General features: G+C 55.1%; 3 protein-coding genes across 5 annotated transcripts in view; all 3 read left to right on the plus strand.

The window, feature by feature from the left end:
* The window catches only part of MYCBPAP (MYCBP associated protein), a 17,695-nt gene extending 15,756 nt beyond the window's left edge, over positions 1-1,939 (plus strand). Inside the window, exons 19-20 of the mRNA XM_015599114.2 lie at positions 105-303; positions 1,760-1,939. Of these exons, the coding sequence (XP_015454600.2) occupies positions 105-303; positions 1,760-1,861 (301 nt within the window). The 3' untranslated portion in view covers positions 1,862-1,939. The remainder of the gene's footprint in view (positions 1-104; positions 304-1,759) is intronic.
* Positions 1,940-6,630: 4,691 nt separating this feature from the next.
* EPN3 (epsin 3) lies at positions 6,631-12,443 on the plus strand. Its single transcript, XM_006924801.1, has 9 exons — positions 6,631-7,330; positions 8,287-8,405; positions 9,100-9,180; positions 9,389-9,514; positions 10,456-10,543; positions 10,969-11,238; positions 11,395-11,505; positions 11,633-11,860; positions 12,057-12,443. The coding sequence occupies exons 1-9, from the start codon at positions 6,769-6,771 to the stop codon at positions 12,389-12,391; spliced, it is 1,920 nt and encodes a 639-aa protein (XP_006924863.1). The 5' UTR covers positions 6,631-6,768; the 3' UTR covers positions 12,392-12,443.
* A 4,213-nt stretch (positions 12,444-16,656) lies between these two features.
* Positions 16,657-18,902, plus strand: part of SPATA20 (spermatogenesis associated 20) — an 8,043-nt gene continuing 5,797 nt past the window's right edge. For 2 of the 3 annotated variants that reach the window (XM_025041528.1, XM_025041529.1), the window contains exons 1-7: positions 16,657-16,774; positions 17,313-17,610; positions 17,728-17,907; positions 18,004-18,068; positions 18,255-18,409; positions 18,486-18,629; positions 18,711-18,901. In XM_025041528.1, the coding sequence (XP_024897296.1) occupies positions 17,534-17,610; positions 17,728-17,907; positions 18,004-18,068; positions 18,255-18,409; positions 18,486-18,629; positions 18,711-18,901 (812 nt within the window). In that variant the 5' untranslated portion in view covers positions 16,657-16,774; positions 17,313-17,533. The remainder of the gene's footprint in view (positions 16,775-17,312; positions 17,611-17,727; positions 17,908-18,003; positions 18,069-18,254; positions 18,410-18,485; positions 18,630-18,710; position 18,902) is intronic. The other variant, XM_015599153.2, reaches the window with a different exon arrangement.

Consider the following 18,902-nt stretch of genomic DNA (forward strand, 5'->3'; position numbering starts at 1 on the left):
AGGCATGCTTGGACACAGTCTAGCCCGGGGTGGGCCGGGGAGGGCACCAGGGGCTGCAGAAGGCAGGTGGTCACTCCAGTGACCTCCCTTGGGAGCTATTGAAGGCTGTGTGTGTTTTATCTCTCCAAGCAGGACCGTTTAAACAGCAAGAAGCACAAGGCAAAGGACGACAAGAAACTTGTGAAATCTTTCAGTCGGGACAGGTTTTCCTTGGAAGACCCTATCCCTGAAAGCACCACCCCTTTTCAGGAACCCATGGATCCCCTGGTCATGGAGAAATACACTCAGAGGCTGTACACACAGGTGAGGGCAGAGCCTGGGCACTCGGCCCTCCTCTCACCCCTACTTGCCCTGCACTCCCTCATTCATCCCATTTGTTCCACAAAGGATCAGCTCCTACTGCATTCATGATAGAAACAGAGCGGCCCTCGTGAAGGGCATCCCAGTGTGTGAGACAGACTTCATGAATAAGTAACACGTCGGGTATATTAGGCGATGAGCACTAAGGAAAAGAGAGACCAGAGCCACGGGGTCGGGGAAGGCCCAGGTAAGGCAGGTGGGCCTCATCGAGAAGGTGACGTCAGAGACTTGAAGGGAGGTGAGGGGTGGCCTTGTGGACCCCTGAGGAAGAGTGCCCTAGGGCGAGGGAGCAACTAAGGCAGGAGAGGGAGTAGCCAGAACAGAGGGCAGAGAGACTACCGAGAGGGAATAGGCCATGTGTGGGGCTTCGTAGGCAATGTGAGGACTTGGGGTTTTTCTGAGTGAAACAAGAAGTCATAATCCCTGGTTTTGAATACAGGGGTGACATGGTCTTGACTTGTGCTTTAGAAAATCACTCTGGCTGCCATTTGGAAAATAGACTAGGGGAACAGAGCTGAAGCCCTTCCCTTTCTGCTGCTCCTGCTTCCACTCTGTGTTGGATGCATCTTGGCATCTAACACCATCTAACACCATGTGGAGTGGATTTCCAGCAAGTATAAGGATTTTGAAACACTGGAAAGACTTCACAATGATGAATTCCTAAGCAGTAGGTCCTTAGAAACTCACCCAGGTGTTGTGTTATTGTTGCTATTTGTTTTGGAGAGGAGGTCTAATGGCGAGGCCAGTCTAGTGGTGAGGCTTTGTCTTCCTCTGGCGTGGACAGCTGGGCAGCTGGGATTACATCATGCATTGTGGTAACACTCTGGATCTCATTCGATTAGAAGCTTCATTTACTGCTGGTAACATCACTGAGATTTCTGAGGGTCAGTGGGGTCCCGAAAGTAATTATAGGGCTCTGAGGACTCATGCAGTGGACTCTTCTTTGGCTTCCTGAAGTTAAGAATCAACTTGCCAAGGTTTGTGTGGTCCAGCCCCACTGAAGGCACAGTCTTGGAGATATTTCAGTATGTGGATCTGTAATCTTACAGGAAGGAAAGTTGGCCTCCATGAGGCCAGAGTAGATTTGGGCCACCCCAAGGGGCTAAGTGGGCACTGCTCTCTGGCCTCCCTGGAATTGCCCCTTTAACCATGGTGGCCTCTAAGGTCCCCATATGTCCTAGGGGCCAGTGCAGGATTACCTCCTCAGACTGGTTTGAAAAATAAAACTATTTGCAAAAACAAAAGTTCTACAGAAACTCTCACCGCTTTGGATTTATCCCCTTTCCAGCTGTTCTCTGTGGTGTAGATATGTCCACCCTTGTAGCACAATGGGTGCTCCCTTGTGTAGGTACTTGCACAGAGCAAACCTTTGCCGGTGATGTTCATCCCATTCTTCCAGGTGTACGAGCTGCTGGACACCCTGGTGACTGACCTGATGGCCTTGGCTGACGAGCTCAGCCCCATAAAGAATGTTGAGGAGTCTTTCCGTCTTTGCACATAACTCGTGTGTCCAAGCAGCCTTCTGGGTAACTGGTTAACAAACAAATAAAGAACCTTCAGGTTCCTACCATTTCCATTATGACTTGTGTCTTGAATACCAGCTTTTGATGAGGTCAGCTCATAACCCAGGTCCCCCCATGTCCCACCTGCCCTCAGATCCTCCCCACCCACCACCCTGTCCCAGTTCCTGGAGTCATCTGGCAGGAGAGAGAAACACACTTGGGGAAGTGATGTATGGGATAATGAACTGAAGAGCAACTGGTACCAGGACGAGGAATGAATCAGGTGACAGAACCAACAGCATCACCCTTCACAGTTCCTGCCTTTGGCCTTCTTTGGCCCACACTTTCGGGGCCCTGCTTCCTGGAGCCAGGTCTTTTCCAAGTGTCATCACCAAGTATGACAAAGTATGAGACAAGGATAACTAGACCCTATGGGACCTGGCTCCCTGAGATCTTCTCACTTCAGTTGGGGTCCAAGGGCCCTGTCCGTGTCTGAGAATCATGCTCATGACACTCTTAACCTCTAGAGGATGGATCCCTTTGTCCTCAGCCAGAGGTTATTAGTTTGGATTCCAGTCTGTCATCCCCCTCCTCACATCAAACCATCTGACTTCCTTGGGCCATTTTTATGCCTTATAAAACCAGTCTCTGGACTTTATGCCCCTTCCCTCGCTCAGAGAAATATGAAGTGGGTAAGAGATAGCTTTTGGAAAGAAAGGTGCTGTCAGCTCAAACTCAGTACCATAATTGTTCTCTGTCAGCAATTGTCATTCTGGGCCAGACTTCCTGTGTGGAGTGAGCTCCAGGCTCCCAGAGTTTGAAGAACTTTGCTAATGGTGGGCTTATTGCCTTAAGTACTGATGGAGCAGAAGTGTAGGTGGGAGACTAGGGGAGTGGCCACAGTCTTCTACCCATCTGTTTTTGCATTTGGTGCCTCTGATAAGGACCTCATGGGCCTTAAGCATCCTTCAGTTGAGATGGGAGGAGGTTTGGAAAGAGCAGAGCACTTTGTGTTGGAGAAGCAGAGAGGGGGCTGAGCCTACGGTCCTGATGCCCCTGTCAGGGTGGCCAGCTGGGAGCCCACAGAAGGCAGTGACTCCACCAAACCGCCAGCCCCAAGGAATGGTCCTCCTGGGGGAAGGGGAGGGGTGGGGTGGGTGTTAGAGCCCTGTGGCCCTGTTTCCTGTTGAAGAGGCAGAGGAAGGGTTAACTCACTGCAGGGTGGGAGCGGGCTACCCAAACAGGCTCTGGCTTGGCTCTGGATGTGCACCTCCTGGGGACAGCCTGTAGGCAAGCCTCCCACCTCTGAAGGTGCGGCCTGCCTGGCCAGCAGGAAGGGGTTAACACGCCCTGCGCTTCCTCCTGTGTCCTGTTACTGCTGAGGCAGACCTGCCCGGCCAGCTGAGCAACTTTCCTCCCGAGTGCTGCCTGCTGGCTGGGCATCCAGGAGACCCGTGGACAAGAGGCAGAGCTACAGCCTGTTCGGGGACCCTGCCGCCGCCCTTTGGAGGGGACTACACCTCCTGGGAGAGGGTTTGTGGTGGATGGCTCTGGGGGCACTCCCGCAGCTGTGCCGTCCCAGTTCTGCACAGGTCGGAGGGCCACTGCAGAGGTTGTTCCTGGTCCTGGGTCTGGGGCCAAGGGAGCCTGCACCGGAGGTAAGCTGGCCCCTCCCTGGTGGTGGTGGCGCTCAGCATGAAAGGCTTGGGGCTTAATCTCCCTTCCAGGTTCCAGGGAGAGGGGAGAGGAGGGCAGGGAGGTAGAGTGGGCTTATTGCCTCAAGTGCCCCTCTTGCCTGCAGCCCCTCCCTGCTGCCCCCTGGAAGGAAGACTGGGGGCTTGCTTCCTAACCTGGGACCAGCATCTTTAGTGGCATTCCCCACAGACTCCTGCCCATCTCTACAGACCCCTTCTTCTCAGCCCCTGATTCACCCCTAGCCTCAGGGCAGCCCCCCACCCACTCTAGTGCCCTCATCGGATATCTACCTTAGGGATGACATAAGCTTAGAGCCAGAGTGCACTCCCCTGTCCCTTCAACAGCAAGAGTTAGGGCGCTGCCACACCCCACTGTTCCTGCTGGACCTGATGGGGGTGGGGGGCAGGTGCCGGAGCCCACCTTAGCAGAGGATGGGAGGGACACGCACAGACTTTTGACTTGACACATCCGGTTTCTTTCTATCTCCCTGAACCCCCACTCTGAGGACACCATCTGCTTCCTTAGTCCTGACAGTTCCCCCAGTCCTCTGGGCCCTGAGGAAAACAGCCCCCTCCCCTCTGTAAAGTTCTCCTTAGGAGAGTGCTGATACCCAGCCAGTCCCAGCCCCGGCTGGCTCTTCTCTCATCCCCTCTAGCAGATTCCTCCCTCCGGCACCCATGCCCTCCTGCCTCTCCGGTTTTCTCCCCCATCTCTGAATTGGCCTCTCAGGCCCTGCCTTCTCAGTGTCCTTCCCTCCACCTGACAGGGTCTGGCTCAAGGTCACTGCAGTAATTCCATACTCAACTGCCTGGGCTGCCGCTGCCACTGCCGCTGCCGCCTTATCAGGCTGCTGGGTTTCTGTTTCAGTCCCTTTTATTCCTGGGCATATTGTGTTCAGTAAAAACCTTTGCTTGTAACACCACTGGCAGCACTCCCAGGCGCTCCCTCCTGCGTTCCTTCCTTTCTACCTCCCTCCCCTCCATGCTCCCTGGGCCTCGCCCTGCCCCCTCTTCCTCTCTTTCTTGTCCTCTCAGACTTTAGGTGTTTCTGATCCCTCCCTTTCCCCAGCTATGGTAGAACTGTGCAGAGAAGGCTTCTCCATGCCCACCTTCCAGGAGAAAAGTCCAGGCAGGGCCACAGGGCCCACACTGAGGGCCCCTCCCACTACCCCAGATTGGCTAGAGGGCCAGGTAGAGCTCCTACTGGAGTCACGATGCCTGACTGGTTCTGCTGGTTTCAGTGGCCAGCACTGGGAGGGATGTGCACTCTGGGAAGGCTTTGGGGCACAATTATTTCTCATCTTGACTCTTGTCACCCTCCAGCCCACTGGTTAGAGACGTAAAGATAGATCTGAGTCACTAGTGAGGGGGAGGGCAGGAGTTAAACAAGTATTGATTGTGGCATCCCCACAGAACGCCTGCAACTGGCTGGACAGAAAGACAGCAGACAGCAGGTAGGCAGCACTTTCGGCCAGCACTGTCCATTTCTCCGGGTCTCCCATGGGACCCCCACAGGAGCCGAGTCTGGGCAAAGCTCTCGCAGGCACCTGAGCTCTGAAAAAAAGCTGCGGAGGCCTGCGGGCCAGCCACTTTGAACTGAGCCCTGTGTTGGTGTTGGCAGAACTGGGTGGAGGGAGAGTCGAATTTGGGGAAAGAGGGGCAGGACAAACTCCTGACTCCTGCTGAGTCTCAGGGTAGAGGTGAGTGGGGCAGTCACTGGGTACTGGTGCTGGTGGGGGAAGCGGAGGCTCTGCAGGTCCAGCCAGCGTGTGTGTGCGTGTGTGTGTGTGTGTGCGCGTGCGCGTGTGTATGTGTGTGTGTGTGCCCCTACCGAAGGAATGGTGATGGCAGGGGAACTGCAATTTGGGTTTCTGGAAGGGCCCTGGGAGAACACTTCTCTGTCTTTGGCCTGGGTTTGCTTTCAGCAGATGGCCTGGTCCTGCAGCTGTGGGGAGGGCATCGGGCTGGTCCTAATCACCCCGCAGGTGAGGTGTCAGAGGCCTGCCACGTGTTCTGGGCTTTGGGGGCTTGGGGAGACTGGCCTTGCCTGTAGGGAGCTTACATTCTGGCTGAGAAGGGGCTGAGGCAGTGAAGCAATCAGATGAATTAATTATGAAACCGTTGACACTGAAAATAAGTATTGAATTAGTTGTCTGTAGACCTAGGTGTTAGTCCTGATTCTGCCACCTACACAGTGAGTGAGCAGGCCACATCCCCTCTCCGGCCTCAGTGCTCTTGTTTGTATAACTGGTGGTAGTGGCTAGATCTGTCTGAGAGGCAGCCTCCCCCAGTGCTCCTTCCCCTCTCACCTGGCCCAGCTCACAACATTTCTTCTAAGCTGCCCTTCCTAGACTTGCTGGCTCATTCCTCCTCTCCCTTTCCTTTGATCTCTGATCTCACTTCAGCTGTCACCTCCTCTGGAAACTCTCCCCTGATTTTCCTCTGTACCCCCATGCTGGGCTGTGATTGTCTGTACCCTTTCAACTGGGCTTGGATGGACCAGGACTTGTGCCCTGTGCCTGCCATAGTGCCTGGCTCAGAGGAAGCCCCAGGAAATAGGCATCGAATGAATCAAGTTACAAAATTAACAATATGAGAAGAGAAGAAAGCGAGGCCTGAGAAAGTTAGGAAGGATAGGTTTTAAGCTAGATCCCGGCAGAAAGAGGAGAGGTAGCCAAGCAGAAGCTAGTCAAGTAGGCCTTCCTGGAGGTCATCGTGGTGTCCCTTACTAAGGGCAAGGACTGTAGGGTGTGAGGGCCGAGTTAATCCTGGCTCCTTACTTACCGGCTCTGTGATCTTGGACAAGCCATTTAACCCTTCCCTAAACCTTACTTTCCTCTCTGCGAATGGAGATAATAATAATAATAGCGTCTTTATAGTGCGATGATGATGATAAATGAGCATGCAAAGCTAGAAGTGCCCACTGAATGATAAGTAAAATAAGAAAAATAAAAAAATGCCTGCTGAAGGCTATTCCTAGCAGAGGGGATGCCCTGGTCAGGCCTTAAGTTGGTCACTGAGAGGCCACTGAGGTGGGCCATTTCCCCTGAGTTCCAGACCGTCTCTTCCTTAGACCCATGTAGAACCCAAGGACGCAGCCGCCCTGCTGAAAGCACGGCGGCCCATCATCGGAAATCGTGACCTCGAGACGGTGGCCCTCAGCCCTCCACCTCCGGCTGGGGCGGGAGGCGCCCATCTCCAAGTCCCCAGCCATGACGACCTCAGCGCTGCGGCGCCAGGTGAAAAACATCGTACACAACTACTCCGAGGCGGAGATCAAGGTGCGAGAGGCAACCAGCAATGACCCCTGGGGCCCGCCCAGCTCGCTCATGTCGGAAATTGCCGACCTGACCTTCAACACGGTGGCCTTTGCTGAGGTCATGGGCATGCTGTGGCGGCGGCTTAATGACAGCGGCAAGAACTGGAGGCATGTGTACAAGGCGCTAACGCTGCTGGACTACCTGCTCAAGACAGGCTCGGAGCGAGTGGCCCACCAGTGCCGCGAGAACGTCTTCACCATCCAGACACTCAAGGACTTCCAGTACATCGACCGCGATGGCAAAGACCAGGGAGTCAACGTGCGTGAGAAGGTCAGGCAAGTGATGGCTCTGCTCACGGATGAGGAGCGCCTGCGGCAGGAGCGGACCAACGCCCTGAAGACCAAGGAGCGTATGGCACTGGAAGGCATGGCCATAGGCAGCGGACAGCTGGGCTTCAGCCGCCGCCATGGCGAGGACTACAGCCGCTCCAAGGGTTCCCCATCCTCCTACAACTGTGAGTGAGTCTAGAGGTGTGGCTGGGGGCGGGGATGCAGCCTGAGTTCCAATCCTGGCTCTACAACCTCAGAGGAATGTCATGAGGATTCAGTGAGATAAGGAATGTGAAGTTTGAGGCGCTATGCCCTGCACATAGTAGGAGCTCAACCAGTTAGCATAAACAATAATATCATTATACGTTCGTTATTATTACTGTTAATTCTCTGTCAGGTAGGACGGTGCGGTGGTGGAGGCATAGGAGTCCAGCAGCATTGCTCACTCTGCCCCTCCCAGGCTGTGTGATCTGGACAACCACCTCTCTGACCTCAGTTTCCTCTTCTATAAAGTAGGGATGATCATATCTACTTTGATTGTTTGATGTGAGGATTCAAGAGACCAGGCCCAGGAATGACATCAGCCCTGCACCTAGACACATGGCACATGGTGCATTTCCCATAATTCCCGAATTTGAGGGACCTGTTCTAGAACATAGGGACAGCTGATGAGCAGTTCTTGACTCTCCTCCCCACCCCGATGGGGGCTTCCCTGATGTGAGGGAATGACCCTCCATTCATAAAGCACTTGACAGTGCTGTGGGCTGTGAGAGCTGGGACCTTGATTATTTGAGCCTCTCGCCCTCTTACCCTACTGGATCCCAGGCTGGAGGGGGCCCAGCTAGAAGAGTCAGGGGCTGGAGTCAGGTGACCTGGGTTCAAGTCTTGATGCAGGACCCTGGCCAGGAACCCCTCAGAGCTGTTCGTGGGTCTGTAAAGGAGGGATTAGAATCCTTATCATGGTGGAATGGGAAACCTTATAGACAGTGCTAAGCACATGGCCTGGCCCCTGGGGCCCTCGGCTGCCTGTTGTTCTCTTCCCTTCAGTTTTCCTCTCTGAGCCTTGGCCTCCTGGAGGAGATGGGGGTGTGGGAGCCTGTGGGCACCTGTGTGGTTACAGAAGCCATGATGGTCATTGCAGCTTCCTCCTCATCCCCTCGTTACACCTCAGACCTGGAGCAGGCCCGGCCCCAGACGTCAGGAGAAGAGGAGCTGCAGCTGCAGCTGGCCCTGGCCATGAGCCGAGAGGAGGCTGAGAAGGTGAGGCCCCTTCCTGGGGCAACCCAGGAGGTCCCACAGCTGGGCTGGGGGTGGCATGGAGAGGAGACTGAAGGAGGAAGGAGAAGTGACTAGATATGCCACACCCTGACTCTTAGGCTCCCCTCTGGGCCCCAAAGCCCTAGTCCTGCTCCCAAGGACAACACGGGGCCTGTCTGTGTGCCTGGGATTGTCCCATAGGGACTACCTCCCTGCCTTCAGTCCTCTCTGGTTAGGCCTGGAAAGGACAGTGTGTGTGTAGTGCGGTTGGAGGTAGCTGAGTGTCATATGGGCCTGCTGTTGCCTCATGGAGGGGAAAGGAATGAGTGTGCTGACAAACACATTCCTAGGAGACAGAGACATGCTGCTACCACCCCTACTCCCACAACCCCCATCGGCTATCCTTTTGGGGGGTGGGGACAGCCCCTATGTTAATATTCTTTCTGCTATCACTTCTGTGGATTCAGGTAGACTGGGCAGGATGCAGCTGGGCCTCACATAGCAGGACTTGGGGAGACTCAGGGAACCCAGAAGAAAAGGATCTATCTTCTTGATTAAACGGCATCTCAGATCTGGACAGGGAGAAGGCCGCACCTATATGGCTGTCTGGGGTGGGCATTTCTCTCTCCATGCCCCTTTCTCCTATTCAGGAGTGGGAATGCTGGGCCAAGTTCACTTCTCTCTTCCTCCCTCACAGCCAGTCCCCCCAGCCTCCCACAGGGATGAGGACCTGCAGCTGCAGCTGGCTCTGCGTCTGAGCCAGCAGGAGCATGAGAAGGTAGTGGGCCAAGCCTCTGTGCTGGTGATGGTGAAGGTGCTAAATTGGCACTAACCAGGCTCCTCCCGCTTTATTTGGTGGTCCTGCTGTGCCTAACCTCTCTCGCCAGGCAGCCTCCCGCCCTGCACTCCCCTCGACTCAGCTCAGGTCCCCTCGAGTTCAACCTGGGCTGCCCATGCTCTCCTCACTCCTTCTGTGCCTTCTGCAGGAGGTGAGGTCCTGGCGGGGAGATGACTCTCCCATGTCCAATGGCGCTGGGGCTACAGTCTGCCCTCGGCGGGACAGAGAACTTGAGAGAGAAGAGAAAGAGAAGGAGAAGCTGAAAACCAGCCAGGTAGGGAAGGGACTGGGGTGCGTGGGCTGGCAGAGCCTGGGACGTGAACTGAGTTTATATTTGTAAAGTGCAGAACAGTGCTTGGTATACAGTAGGCACTACTTAAATGTTTATTCAAATGAAAATGGAATGGGGGAGTACAACAGCCCTGGTCCCATACTGCATAGGCTGGTGACTGAGCTGATGGCAAAGTAGGATGCAAAGAATCCTTATCCGAGACCCCTGGAGTTGGGTTCTGGATTTGCCGCCACTTTATGAGTCAGGGCATATCATTATCTTGGCCTCAGTTTCCTCCTCTGTACAGTAGTCTTATTAAACATTTCTAGCTCTGACATGCTAGGATTATGTGATGCTGTAGACCAAGACTGGAGGACGACTCAGGCATATGGTGCTGAAAACATCCTGGGCTCATATGCATGCTTTCCAAGAGAGGGAAGCAGGTAGCTTCTGAGAGCAAGGCCCCCCTCCGAAGTTATCTATACTACCCCTGCGGTGTCTCTGTCCCCTTCCTGCCCATGTTCACTATGGCCAGTTTCATTTAGACGCTGACTAACAGAGGTAGGCTCATCATAAAACCTGCCTTGCCACTGATGGGCTGAGGAGCTGGACAGCTGAGGAAGGCCTGGGTTCTAACCCAGCTCTGCCTCTCCCTAGCTGACTTTAGGCAAATTATTACCTCTCTCTAGGCCTTAGCTAGCACATCTGTCAAATGGGCACATCACCACTTTCTGTATCTCCTACACAGGGTCGTTAGGAAAATCAGGCACTAAGTGGATGAGGAAATATAAACTGGAAAGCACTGTGCAGAGACGAGGGATAATTACTAGATGTTTATGGAATGCATGAAGGAGAGAATGAGCTAGTCAGGATGACAGGTCAGGGCCCACCCTTCCTCCATGCCCCGCCCTCCTCTGAGCCATGGCTGCCTCTCCCCTTCACAGTCCTCCATCCTGGACTTGGCGGACATCTTCGCACCCACCCCGGCCCTGCCCTCCACGCACTGCTCCGCTGACCCATGGGACATCCCAGGTGGGCATGCAGGGCTGCAAGATTCTCCCAGGCTGGCCTCAGAGAGCCCCTTCCTGGCACCCAATGACTGAAGGTCATTGGGCAAGTCACTCATGTTTCTGGGCCTCAGCTTCCTCTGTGACATGGTGTCATAGTCAGGAAGAGGGAACACCTCTGGAGAGCCCAGCTCGTGGGAAATGATCTGAGAAATATGTTCTTATTGCCCCTGGTCACCCTGGCTTTCCTGCCCCAGCCCATCCCTGACTGGGAGGGCGACTTGAGCTGCCCATGCTGGATACGGGCTCCAGCTTGTGAGTGGTTCTGAGTCAGTATCCTGACTGTGAAATGGGTCCCTTGGCCTCCCAACTTGGTCTGGGTAACTGGGAAGGCCCTGAACTGGGGATAAGCGTGAGCCCGAGGTCATGTCTGTGCTTTTCCCATTTTAGGTCTCAGGCCCAACACAGAGGCCAGTGGCTCCTCCTGGGGGCCATCAGCAGACCCCTGGTCTCCAGTCCCCTCAGGAAGTACCCTATCCCGAAGCCAACCGTGGGACCTGCCCCCTATGCTCTCCTCCTCTGAGCCCTGGGGCCGGACCCCAGTGCTGCCTGCTGGACTCCCCAGTACAGACCCCTGGGCACAGAACTCCCCCCACTACAAACTCTCCAACACTGAGGCCAACCCTTGGGGGGCCTTGGTGGAAACCTCCAACACACCTGGTAAGTGAAGGGCCACAGGCTGTGGTTGAGGGTCTGTTGGACTTCTGGGTCTCCCACCTCCAGGGCCAAGGGACAGCAGATCCTGTCTGTTAGGAGACCTGCCTGCCTGTTTTGCCAACCCATCTCATCCCCATTTTCCTCCTTGGCTAGCTCTAGGCGGTACCTCGACCTTTGACCCATTTGCCAAACCTCCAGAATCCGCAGAGGCTAAGGAGGGGCTGGAGGGTGCCCAGGCCCTGCCCTCTGGAAAGCCCAGCAGTCCTGTGGGTAAGCAGGAGGCAGGGGATGATGCAGCTCTGCAGAATGAGGGGCCCACCCAGAGCGGGCCTCTGCCCTTTTCCTCCCAGTGACCAATCCTTCTGCCTAACCTTGTGCTCTATCATTTCTATTCCAGAGCTGGACCTGTTTGGAGACCCTACTTCCAGTTCCAAGCAAAATGGCACCAAGGAGCCAGATGCCTTTGACCTAGGTGTAGTAGGGGAAGCGCTAACCCAGCCTAGCAAGGAGGCACGACCTCGCACTCCTGAGTCCTTCCTGGACCCCTCGGCCTCCCCCTTAGTCAACCTTGACTCCTTAGTCAAGGTGCCCCAGGCTGCGAAGACCCGGAACCCCTTCCTGACAGGTAGGACATCCCCGCGTCCCCTGTCAGGTCTCAACACTGGGGATCCCCTGCTCTCTCTGCGTCTCTCCTTTCAGAGCCCAGCCCCTAACCTAGAATCTTAATCTTCTTCCCTATTTCTAAGACCCCAGATTGTCTTCTTATTTTAGTGCTCTGTCCCCTGCCGGTTCCAAACAACCCACCCACTCTCGTTCTGCAGATATCAGCGCTCCATCTCCCGCCAACCCGTTTGGCTTGGGAGAGCAGGGGAGGTCGACCCTGAACCAGATGCGCACCGGGTCGCCAGCGATGGGCCTGACGGTCGGCGGGCCAGTTGGGGTGCCACTGAGCTCCATGACCTACAGTGCCTCCCTGCCCCTCCCACTCAGCAGCGTGCCAGCCAGCGTGACCCTCCCCGCCTCGGTCAGCGTCTTCCCGCGGGCTGGCGCTTTCACGCCACCTCCCGCGAGCCTGCCGCCGCCGCTGCTGCCCACGTCAGGCTCGGCCGGGGTGCTCCACCCCTCCCCACAGCCCGGAACCAACCCTTTCCTCTGAGCCCTGTCAGGCCCGGCCACCCGGCGCGTGCGCGCTAGGCCCGACCTCCGGAGCGGAACGCGCTAGGTCCCGCCCATAGGGCCCGCCTCAGCGCGGGGCGGGGCTTCCACCAGGGCCCGCCCCCGGAATCCCAGAACCGCTGAGACTCCGCCCTGAGGCCCGCACGGATCCTGGTCTTGGTCTCCGCCGACCCTGTGGAGTTCTTGGAGCTGGAAACTGACGACTTTCCTGGGAGCCGAGAGCACGCCCCCGTAATAAAGACTGGAACCCACGGCCTCGGCTCTCATCAAGTGGACTTTTGTGGGACGCGGTGGCAGGGCCTGGACCACAACGTGAGACACCGGCTGCCGTGGAAACAACTGCTACATAATGTGGAGCACAAAAATGCTCCCACTGCTCCCACACAGCCCGATCAGCCTGGCACCTTCGCTTCCAGATACTCCCCATGCTTTCACTCGTTCGATCATTTCATTCATTTATCACACATAGGTGCTGGGGATGATCTAGTAGCTAGGAACAATAAGCAGTTGTTCTCATTTATTGCACACTCGTTATGTGCTAAGCACTTTAGACAGATTTCACTTAATCCTTGCAACAACCCTCTGAGGTACTGGCTACATAATTTGTGGGGGCCCTGAAAATGCAGGGCCCCTTGTTCAAAACTGGGTTAAGAATTTCAATATGGGGACAGCAGAGCATTAAACCAAGTGCAAAGCCCTTGGCCCTGCTCCCATTTTATAGTGAGGAAACAGTCTCAGAGAGGTGAAATGTCATGCTCCAAGTCACAAAGCTAGCTGAGAAGTTGGGGTGGGATTCAGAGTCAGATAGCTTTGAGCTCATATGTAGGCTGTGCAGCAGGTTTAATTTGCAAATATTGACTGACTGCTGTGAACAAAGTGCTATACTCACCTGGAAGGGAACCAAGAATTTGCTAAGCCCACAGCCTCCAGCAGCTCAGAACCCAGTAGGCAGGCAAGCCAGGTACAGGAGCCCACAAGCTCCTTTGTGGTACTGAGTCATCTTAAATCTGGCTCTACCCTCCTCTCCTTCCACAGGGCTGGCAATAAACTCAACCTGTCATGCAGAGGGGATTAACGTGGGGTCTAGGAAACTAAGGAGAGAAGCAGGGCTTGGTACCTCTTCCTGGGGGCCACCATGGAAACCTTCCCTCCTTTTCTACTGAGAGCTCTCTAACCACTAGACACTGATATGTCCTCAGTGTCAAGCAGCCTGCAGGCAGCCTGCTGCCAACTCTACCCACTTTTGGGGAGCTGGTAGGAATGGCTTTCCATAGGCCAGAAACACCAAAGTTGGGGACTCTCCTTCCTAAGGCAGGGGTGGAGAAAGGAGCTGCTTTGTTGTTTTGGAAGGAGGGAGGGAGTCCTATCTTGGCTGTTACATGCAGGATGGACAAGAGCACCTACTTAGGAGTCAGAATGGCAAAGTTCAAAACTCTGCTCCAAGGTTTGCATTTAATAGTAATGATGATGATGATGATGATGATGATAATAATAATCACTTAGTAATAAGTGGTTATGCTCCCTGACCTTGAGTAAATTACTTAACCTCTTTATGACTCTGCCTCTGTTTCCTTGTCAAATGGGAAGAGTTCCTTCCTTATGAGGTTGCTCTGTGGCTCCTCCCAGGCCACTGTCCATTTGGCCTGTGACCACCTTCTTCAGAGACTAACCATGAGGAATGAACCTACCATATCCTCTCATTCCTGGTTTGCCAGACACTGCCCAGAGTCCAGCCCTCATCTGTCTTCTGCCACACAAACATGGGAGGTCTCCATCCTTGGTCACTGACCCATCCTTCGCCCCTCCCGACTTGGGCCCTCCTCTTCTTATAAAATGGCTCTCTGTCCAGACATGGCTTCTTTGACCCTCTCTCCCAAGAGGTTTTGTTTTGATTTCCACAAAGAAGTGGTTGGTAGCCTTGCTCTCCATAGCCTCTACCAGACCATTTTCGTCCTTTAAGACCCCTCCTCCTCGGAGGCTGGAGCCACTAGGCTGTTCTATCTCTTCCCTGCCTGGGGCTTTGTTCCACTTCATTCTTGCCATGCTTCAGTCTTGGCTCAGAGTCTCTTTTGACCCAGATCTTGCTCAATCCAACGTGACTCCATTGTTCAAGAGGATGATCTTACTGCCCCTTGATCTCTCAGCTATCCTTGCTCATGGTCACACTTTGGGGGCTGCCATCACCCCAAATTCCTCCACATTCAAGGCAGATTTCCCGTTCTCTAATTTTATTCTCATTCCTTTCGGGGAACACCCACCAGACTAATCCTTTTGCCATCTCACCACCCTACCTTCTCAGAGATCTCCTGTCTCTTCCACATCATCAATTGCCTTCGCTCAACCAGATCCTTCCCCTAACTATTTGTCATAATTAGCCTCAGCCGTCTTGAAAGTGTCCTTCTCCTTACATCAAGTGCCCATCTTATCTCTCTCTATCCCCTTTCCTTCCCCTCCCCCCTCAACCCACTCCACCAGCCTCTGCTGACAACCTCACTTCAATGGAACACTGTCCACCAAGACCACTAATGACCTCCATGTTGCTGAAACCAGTGGACCTTTTTCTGTCCCATACCAGTCTGGCTATGGGAACCCGCCCTTGCTACAACTCTCTGTTCCTTTGCCTCTAGGACACCACCCTCTCCTGGTTTTCCCTTGATGCTCTGGCCATTTCCTCTCTGTGTCCTTCGCAGGTGCACTCCTGTGTTCTCCGAGCCCAGGCCTGAGCCTGCGTCTCTCCTCTCCCTGCAGTCTCTCTGGATGATCTCTCCCACGTTCTCACTGTGTCCACACTGGACACCCCCAGTTCCCCTCTCCCACCAACCTCTGCATTCTAGAGCCTTGTAACCTTCACATGTATGTCTCAAGGGCGCCTCAAACCAACATATTCAAAAATGACCTCATGAACCTCCACCCGAGCCTCTTCCTGTGCCCCCTCCTCAGAAAATGGCCCCACCATGCAGCACAAATCCCACTCTGCAAATCACTCTTGCCATCTTCTTCCTCACCACCAGTCCTGGTAATGCTTCCTCCTCTATGGACCTCAAGCCCATCCCAATCTCTCTATGTCCACCTCTACCTGGTGCAGACCTCCACCAACTCTCCCAGTCTACTCTGGCCTCCTGACCACTCCTGTTACCCCTTTTCCAGCCCATTCTCCACCGGGAACCTAAAGGGATTTTTCCAAAATGCAAGGTCACTCCTCTGACTATAAAACCCTCCTACAGCTTTCTTCTGATCTCATTAATAACCAAAACTTCTCACAGTTCATGAGTCCCTCCAAGACCTGGCCTCTGCCCTCCCCACCAAACTCAACCTCATCTACTGACACTCTTCCCTTTGCTCTGTCCTGCAGCCAGGCTGGCCTTCTGCAGTTCCTCAGCCTTGATTTACTGCTATGTTACAGGGCATTTGCACATCTGTTCCTCCTGCTTCCCCAGCACTCCCTTGTGATGCCCTCTACAGATTCTATCCTCTAGATGGATGCTACACAGATGTGATTTCCAAAGGGAAGCCTTCCCCCTTTGCCATTCCCACAAGACCAGGTTCCTTGTTATACTTAGTCATGGCTTTTCTCACAGTGGGTGGTTGTACATTCATTTGTATTGCTGTCGGATTAGTTTCTACCTCCTTCATCAGACTCTGAGCAACATAAGGGCAGGAGCCTAGTCCCTCTGCCCACCACCATATCTAGGAGAGTGTCAGGCAGGCAGTGGGCGCTCAATAAATATCGGCAGCATGTAACAAATGAAACAAGTATGTAAAGTATATGATAGGACATAAAGTTGGCTTCATCATTATTAGTCAGGGAAGACTTTCTGGAGTGGGTGGGATTTGAGCAGAACCTTGAGATGGGAAGGCAGCACATAGGCAAAGCTCACTGGCTGGATGGGCCTAGATAAGCCATACCTACTGTTCCAGTCTCATTTCTCATTTGTAAAATGGGCAAGGGTTGGACAAAATAAGCCGAGGCTCTGGCATTCCATGGCCCTGGAATCTTCACAGACCTCCATGTTCTCCTCATGACGGTTATTCTCCCTCAGGCAGTTGGTTTAGGTCCAGCTGAGTCCTTCCAATTTTGCTCAGAGACCCGGGTCCTCCCAAGCTCGGGTCATCCGGCCTGCAATCCCGCTCTTGGCCACAGGGTGACGCTCGGAGACCAGCCACCGGCTCAGAGTCTGGGCGAAGACCCGTCCCGGGTTGGGTCGGTGCCTGGGCCCGCCCCTCGCGGCCTCCCACCCTACTTCCTTTCCAGTAGGCGGCGCCCAGGCCCACGGCCTGGAGCAGTCATGCTGGGCGCGCGCGTCTGGCTGTGCCGCAGCCTCCTGCTGCCCCGCGCCGTGCCAGGCCTCGCCACGAGCCGCAGGTACAGGCGGGCGAGTGGGCTGCTGCGGCGGGCCTGCGCCTGCGGGTCCCCAGGGCCGGACATCCGAGCACGGGTCCTCAGTCCCTGCCCAGCTACTGCCTCATACCTGACCCCACCCGCCCCCCTAATCTGCTCCTGGCACTAGTGGGTAACGCTGTCCTGCCATTCTCTCCTCCTTTTCCTTCCCCTCTGGCTGCAGGGCTAGCTCCCTGGGACTCTGTTCTGACATCACCTCCAGTAAGCCTTCCTTGAACCCCAATGCTGAGCTAAAGGGTCCTTGTCAACAGCACCCTGTCGCAGTCTTAATTGCTGCAGGGACCTGTCATTAGTTGGGTCTGCCCCTCATCGCCACCCTCCTAGGCTGAGCACCCTGAGATCAGGGCCAGTTTCTGATAACCTGGGGGATTCTGGAGGTCTGGTACAGGACCTGACCCAAAAAAGTGCCCAGTGGGTCAGTGTTGAGTGAGGGTGTCCCCTCTGTTGATTTTCTTCTCATTGCCCCTCACCTGGTTCAGTCCAGACCCAACTCTTCTTCCAGCCACCAGCAGTGAGTGGCCTTCCTGCCCTGATCACGCACGCGGTCATGCCAGAGAGACACCTCGAGCGCCAACACCCTGGGGAGGGGGCCCAGCTGAGGGGAGAGAATGGAGCCTGAACCACCATTCTGCCCATTGTGACTCACCCTGACCTCACAGTCATCATCCTTCCCACCGCCAGGTCTGAGAGGTTGGGGGAGACTAACCTGGCAGGGTGCCCCCAATGAGCCACCTTTCTTCACCCCCCCCCAAACACAAGGGGGAGCACAAAGGCCACAATCTCCCCCGTGGTTCAGAAAGGTAGGTTGAGTTGGGAGCAAGGGGTTCCAGGAGGGGCGCCAGAGGGCAGGATGGAGTGGATTGGGCCTCTGGGATGGTGGGGGAAGACCCCTGGCCTCACCTACCTGCCCATGCCAGGGGTAGTTCTTCCCGGGACAAGGACCGAAGTGTGACGGCCAATGGTTCAGTGCCCATGCCTGCTGGAGGGAAGGGAAGTCGCACCAACTGCTCCCAGTCCATGCCCCAGAAGGTCTCCAACCGCCTGATCAATGAGAAGTCACCCTACCTCCTGCAACATGCCTACAACCCTGTGGATTGGTGAGTGCCTCTCCTGAAACACTTCCCGGGGCAGCTGGGCTCTTGGTCCCTCTTACGACCCAGGCCGAGTATGATGCCTCACCCTGCTGGGCCTAGGTACCCCTGGGGACAGGAAGCCTTCGACAAGGCAAGAAAAGAAAACAAGCCAATTTTCCTTTCAGGTAATGCACCCACCACCTTCCTCGGGGTGCGGGAGGGTAGTGGTAGTGGATAGGGTAAGGGTGGTCCAGGCCTGGGGGCTCCCAGGAAACCAGAGGTCAGGGCCTCTTCGGTCCAGCTGGGGCCTCTTGGCTGGCATCCCTCTGACCAGTCACGGTGCCCCCGGTGGTCCCATGGCCCCATTCCAGTGGGGTACTCCACCTGCCACTGGTGCCACATGATGGAGGAGGAATCTTTCCAAAATGAGGAGATTGGCCGCCTGCTCAATGAGGACTTTGTCAGTGTGAAGGTAGATCGGGAGGAGCGGCCAGATGTGGATAAGGTGTATATGACCTTTGTGCAGGTGAGTGGTCTTCCCATAGGGAGGATTGTCTCTGCATAGCGGACTATTCCCCTCACCTTCGTCCTCTCTCTGCCAGGCCACCAGCAGTGGTGGGGGCTGGCCCATGAATGTGTGGTTGACTCCCAACCTCCAGCCCTTTGTAGGGGGTACTTATTTCCCCCCTGAGGATGGTTTGACCCGAATTGGCTTCCGCACAGTGTTGCTGAGAATACGGGAGCAGGTAGGTATCTTTGGGGTGGGGCAAGGGTCAAGGGCGAGGGAATCCCATGCTGACCTCCAGGTCTGCCCCTGTCTCGCTCAGTGGAAACAGAACAAGAATACCTTGCTAGAAAACAGCCAGCGTGTCACCACAGCTCTGCTGGCCCGGTCAGAGATTAGTACCGGTGACCGCCAGCTGCCACCCTCTGCTGCCACCATGAACAGCCGCTGCTTCCAGCAGCTGGATGAGGGCTATGATGAGGAGTATGGTGGCTTTGCTGAGGCTCCCAAGTTC

Source organism: Pteropus alecto, unplaced genomic scaffold (genome assembly GCF_000325575.1).
Source record: "Pteropus alecto unplaced genomic scaffold, ASM32557v1 scaffold98, whole genome shotgun sequence".
Lineage (NCBI taxonomy): Eukaryota > Metazoa > Chordata > Mammalia > Chiroptera > Pteropodidae > Pteropus > Pteropus alecto.

Bases quoted from the DNA above. Each gene is read 5' to 3' on its own strand.
- EPN3 (XM_006924801.1), top strand. From the start codon at position 6,769: ATGACGACCTCAGCGCTGCGGCGCCAGGTGAAAAACATCGTACACAAC. The intron at 10,544-10,968 runs GTGGGCATGCAG...TTCCCATTTTAG, and splicing joins TGACCCATGGGACATCCCAG to GTCTCAGGCCCAACACAGAG. The intron at 11,239-11,394 runs GTAAGTGAAGGG...GGCTAGCTCTAG, and splicing joins GGAAACCTCCAACACACCTG to GCGGTACCTCGACCTTTGAC.